The sequence below is a fragment of the Salvelinus sp. IW2-2015 genome, linkage group LG12, assembly GCF_002910315.2.
Source record: "Salvelinus sp. IW2-2015 linkage group LG12, ASM291031v2, whole genome shotgun sequence".
Classification (NCBI taxonomy): Eukaryota; Metazoa; Chordata; class Actinopteri; order Salmoniformes; family Salmonidae; genus Salvelinus; species Salvelinus sp. IW2-2015.
In genome coordinates this window covers 4,213,659-4,219,701 of record NC_036852.1, presented here as the reverse complement: position 1 = coordinate 4,219,701, position 6,043 = coordinate 4,213,659, and the positions used below count along the sequence as shown (strand labels likewise).

At 38.9% G+C, this 6,043-nt stretch overlaps 1 protein-coding gene across 1 annotated transcript; it reads right to left on the bottom strand.

Moving 5' to 3' along the window:
- Positions 1–1,859: 1,859 nt before the first annotated feature.
- On the bottom strand, positions 1,860–5,749 carry LOC111970904 (homeobox protein engrailed-1-like). The gene is made up of 2 exons (XM_070445925.1): positions 4,963–5,749; positions 1,860–2,197 (listed from the first exon to the last, which is right to left on the bottom strand). The coding sequence occupies exons 1-2, from the start codon at positions 5,462–5,464 to the stop codon at positions 2,178–2,180; spliced, it is 522 nt and encodes a 173-aa protein (XP_070302026.1). The 5' UTR covers positions 5,465–5,749; the 3' UTR covers positions 1,860–2,177.
- Between the last annotated feature and the right edge of the window lie 294 nt (positions 5,750–6,043).

Sequence of the window (6,043 nt, the reverse complement as noted above, 5' to 3'; positions counted from 1 at the left end):
TTCAGTGGAACTTAATCTTCTGTTYCATGTATGTTTATCTCTAAAAGCTTTTAATACCTTTGTAGTCATGTAGTCAAGACTTGAAGTTAAACAACACTACGCGTGTCGACTTTATTATCCTTATATATTTCATGAGGAGACTGAAAGTTCTATTTAAAGCACAACATAGCCTGCACAGAGATGATGACGTTCTGAATTGAGKCACGCAGTTTCTTGGAGAAGACACCAGCCACCATATACCAGTGGTAAAGTACTTAAGTAAAACTACTTTAAAGTACTACTCAAGTAGTTTTTGTTGTATCTGTGTACTTTACTATTTAAATGTTTGACTACTTTGACTTTTACTTCACTACATTCCGAAAGAAAATAATGTACTTTTTACGCCATACATTTTCTTTGACACCCAAAAGTACATTTTCAATGCTTAGCAGGACAGGAAAACGGTCAAATTCACTCTTATCAAGAGAGCATCCCTAGTCATCCCTACTGCCTCTGATCTGGAGGACTCACTAAACACAAATGTTTCGTTTGTAAATGTGTTGGAGTGTGGCCCTGGCTATTCGTGAATTAAAGAAAAAAAGGAAAATTGTGCCGTCTGGTTTGCTTAATATAAGGAATTTTAAATGATTTATACTTTTACTTAAGTATATTTTAGAAATTACATTTACTTTTGTATAAAGGCATTTTGTATAAAGGCATCTTTTTTTTTAAAGTATTACATTTGGGTACTTTTTCCACCACTGCCATTTAGAAACTTCATCACCATGTCTTATACTATTAGCCTTAATGTAGACCGAGTGTATCCCAATGATAAAGGCCGAGATAATGCTTGTACTCATAGTAATACGATATTACTGAAGAAAAAACTATAATAATAGACCTACTAATCGTAATACTACTACTATTGTGTTTTCCCCCAATAAACGCATAATTAAAAAAAGAACTTCCATGCGTGCTGACGGATAAAGGCCTGCCTGTAGGTTACATGGTTTCCGTGAGTGTGTAGGCATTATGGTAGGCTAGGCTACACGCCTGGACCTTCTGTCCTATTAACAAGCAATGTTTGTATAGCAAATGGCATAGCTCGTGGGAAATATATGCATGTCAACATTATCTGAATTAACTCACAAAAAAGGTAGGCGTAGTCTATCACTGGTTCGTTGATGAAGAATGTCTTAGATATCAATCAGAACAAAATTAAAAAGGTAGGTTTGTTTTGCATTACAGGAAATAATTATGTCACTGAAGTTTTATATTTTTCCAGAAAGCTCAACAAAATACCCCATATTTGGTCATTGTCTCTTAGTACTTTATTTAAACGACATAGTGTTAGTCCTGGGCCTTAGTTTTAAACGATTCACAAACTACGCTTTTATGTATAGAATTTCAATGACGAATGAAGCTGTAGAACATTCTACATGTTTTATTTATTTCAGACTACATATTCTCTGAACATATTAAAATCTTTGGCTTGGCGCGTCGGTTCAGAAACGCAATCTGTAGAATTGTGAGAGATTGGGGAGAGGGGCGACAGAAATCACAAAAAAATCTAGGAATCAGACACTTATACTAAAACAATGGCCAACAACATCATAAGAAAAAGAAAAGTTTAAATCTCCAGCAAGTAGGGATTGATACAGACATAACCTTACCTGAAATTAAATATATACAACGTCATATTGTTTTGGCTATATATAAACTTTAATAATGTTCGTATTTATATAATGATGTCCATATACTGTATCATAAACAGAAATCGGTTTTAAATAGCATCTGTCCCAGTCAAATCGTATTTACCTCTTTCGTTTTCAGTTCACAAAAGAGTTCAAGCACTCTGCTTCAGTTCAGCGTCTATTTTGCCCTGCACGAGGGGGGAAATTACTCGCTATCATCCTTCTCCTCTTGGACCGTGGTTGTGGAATGGTTTGTACAGTCCTTGGGCCATGAGTTGGAGAGCCAGCCGTTCTTGTAGCCATTCCCCTTTTTGATTTTTGCCCTCTTATTCTGAAACCAAATTTTTATTTGGGATTCATTGAGATTCAGTTCTGTGGCCAGTGACTGTTCCGTTGTTCTGTTATGTAGCGATTTGCCTGAAACTCGGACTTAAGTCTCTGCAGCTGTTCAGCCGTAAACGCCGGTTCTGGGTCGCTTGTCTTCTTTTCTCATTTTCTTCTTTTTCAATTCCGTGTCCTTGGGCCTGATGTAGAAACAACAGGTGAAACGGAACACGTAAATATCAGTTAGTCCTAGGCCCAACAAACATTAATTTACACATGACTAAAACAATGGAGTATTTCAATGTAATACATATTGTTCATTGCTAAATGTGTGTTTGCAGTGTGTTTGCAGTCATTGCGACCATTTTACCCCAGGCGCAAATTGCAAGGCTAAATGACGAACAGTTGTATTTACATAATTTATTCATTTGAATATTCATAATTTAAGAAATGCAGTAACACATATCTGCCAATTACATAATACAGAACCAAAAACATATAAGCAACGTCAAAACAATAAAATGTAGGCCTAGCGGTGTGAAAGACCGTCATCCTCGATCGCGTGTCTATTTTACGCATATGTTTAGGCCTAGGCTATATGTGGTCTACGAATTACATAGTTTCCTAAGACAGATTGGGTAATATCAATAATAACAATATAATATCAAACTACATGCCTATACTTACTAACAGACTATTGTTGATTTGCGTGCCCTTTTTTCTCTAGGCCTACCCTGCAGACCGGTGCAAGCACGACAAGACACAGTATGTTGTTAGTCCTCCTTAACACAAGTAGGCCTWTACCTCAGCTCAGCCACTATTCATCAGTTAACGAGCTCATTCCATCAATGTGTGTAATAAAAACTCGGTGCCATAAAATGTCAAAGTAAACAAACTAAGGCAAACATATTTGGTTATTTACTATTTCACTAGGCTATGGTTAGACCTACAATGCAATAGGTCTATCTAAAACGCCATTGCACTGGAACGTAAAGGCTACTGTTTTGCAAGTTGGTATTGAGATACTTGGCTATTCTATCCACAGCCATGTAGCGTGCACATAATTACATCTGAGAGGTTCATAATGTAGCATATTCACGGTGCTAATATTCCGATTAAGAAGATACATGTATATAGCCTAATCGTTTATCTTTTTATGACACACTTTCTGCAAACTTGTTAACAGCTATATAGACCTAGCGCATAGCTAATATAGGTCTACTATWCACCCATTCGACTGACTTCTCCAAAAACACAGACGACACAACAAAATGTAGACTGTCATTTCAGGAAAAAAAACTCTCTCTATAGGGTCAAAAACACAACTAGGTCGTATATTGCGAAAACAAGCTGCGGATCCCAATTCAGTCAGTGCATTGTAGCATACGGTTTAAATCAGTTCGATACTGTATTGTGTGAAACTCAACTATATGCTTCTACTGCTATCATAAACACAATATATTGTGCATAAACCTAGGCTATATAGCCTTATACTTTTTAATTGGCGGGATATTTTTKTTGGACCTTTTCATCCGCGTTATGGACTGTAGCCCTACGCCATCGTTATTTCGTAATTTGGAACAACATGGGTCAAAATAGCTTAACATGTAACGACAGGGGTCACGTTTACCTGCAGATATAGACTACTTTCTGAATACAATAACAGTATTAGGCCTACAATAGCAAGAACATACACAGGCTAGGCCAGGACCTAATTGCCGAAAATATAACATAGGCTATTTGATAAGCTAAAACAATTATAAAGTCTGTCGGTTAAATCCATTTTCGTAAGCCTACATTGTTTTACCAGATATAATTCCCGAAAGATATCGAAACCAATAGGCCTAGTGTTTTTRCCCCGAGTCATATAGCCTAGGCCTAAATCGTATAGCTTAATCAGTCCATAAATCACTTTAGTCAATCGATACATATTTTCTGAATTCTGAATCCCATGTCAAGTTCAGAAAGATTGTGGATAATAAAACCCCCAAACATATTGACAAGGTAGTCTATACAAACCCCTGATTTACACCATAAGCCCGTCAATATGCTCGTCAGGTGAAAAGAAAGTCAGCTATTGTAGCCTAATCGAAGGACATAATGGTTGAATTATGTAGATAATATAGACTAAACTATTTGATTAATCTATCCTTCTTTTTATTTCGTGCATATTTTGCAATTTTGGAGATTTGGAGACGGCCTACAGCGAAGGCTTCCCTAAAAAGTTAACAGTCAGTATAGGCATATGGTGTGAAGTAAAACAAGATAGTAAAACATAACGACCACAGGTAAAGTGGCCGTTTCGGTGACCACTCCTTTCAAGTTTGTCTTGTCCATGCAAAACTTTTCAATGAGTTTTACATAAACAATGTGATAACATGGAGGACCAGTTTTCGGCATTGCTTTGTTTTGAGGAGAATAATAAAAATTAGAGAGTAGAATCAAATTGCAGACCAGTTGGTCTTCCTAACATGCTCTGCCAGGTCTTATTAATTGTTTTGTTTGAAATGCTCTCACCAAAACAAAGTGGCAATTGTGTGTGTGTGTGTGTGTGTGTGTTTGTGTGTGTTATTGTTATTGTTAGAGAGATTATGGAAAGTACTATAGGCATATGTCTAGTCTAGCCTACTATGATGATCCAGGCCTATCATCATTTGTTGTTTTGGCTGTTGTTATTATCAGCTTTTGCATGGTATTTTTCTTCTTTTAGCCTATCGTGCGTAACGCTCACGAATTGAATGAATTCTACAAGAGAGCGAATCGAGAGAGAAAGCGAGAGAAAGAGAGCGAGAGAGAGGGGGGAGAGAGAGAGAGACAGACAGAGAGAGATAGAGAGAGAGAGAGAGAGATGTTTACGATGTTCACATTGACCTTTAGGCTAGGCCTACTCCTAACATAACCAAAATAACGGACTTTCACATTTCAGATGTGCGGGGGTAAAAATATTCGGAAACTAGCGCCATACCAGATGATGGTCGATCCGAATATCTCGTGCAGTAAACCCACGCAGGCCATAACATCGGCGTAGATTCTTTAGCGGGTGGAGATCCTCCATTACTGGCATTCACAACCACTATTGACGCYGTGTCTCCATATCTCGTTGTGGTAGTCCCATTCCCTTCACCTTGTMTTGTCGAGCTCTGTTTCGAAGACGGCGAGGACGACGAYGAAGAAGTACTGTCACTACTGCAGTTGGAATCCTGGCAAAGGCTGCTCGCGTGAGATGGCCTMATTACCAAGGGGTTSACGTTTTCTCTGCCGGAGGTCTGCGCCCGCTCCCGACTCCCAAGCTCCTTCTTGCAGCCGAAGTCTGGCCGCAGAATATTGTCAATAAAAAAGTTTGTGGTTCTATGTACTTGCTGTGCTGCCTGGTGGGGCAAAATTGGAGGAGATGGTAGATTCGGGGAGAGGGACACGCTCTCTCCCTCAGTCGAATCACGGCTGTTTTGATCAATTCGCTCTTCCATAACTGGAACAKTTTTGGCTGGAGCGCAAACTCTCCACGCCAAACTCCACTTGTTGCTCAATGCCGTATCCGAATAATAGCAAACAAAAAAAGATATCTGACMATATTATGAAGGAASCCTATATAAAATACTTTTGATAAATGTGACAKTGTTCTACACTGTCGACATGTTGRCTACTAAAGCYATCCAAGTGTCACAATAYCCCTGCGCTACCACGAKTGACTACACATRGCGCGCAGCAGCGTCGTCSCTAGCWTTCTCTAATGTATGTCYGCGCGATCTTTCTAAACTCTCCTAAAACCCGTTATCCCTCTCACACACTTTTTTTCACACCAACCGGAAGCACGTGAGTGCCAACACACGTGCAATAGACCAATCACTTGTGCAGATCCGCGCTGTCAGAAGTGACGACGTCCAATCGAATTTTACGAATCTCAGCAAATAAATAATTGATGGCTTTTAGGCACAAAACAAGGGGTCTCGGCGGTGCGCTCTTCTTTCATACCAAATTACTATGCTCATCACCGACAGAGCGAAACCTGGTAGGGACATTGGGCTGGTACAGAAATATTATAGGCT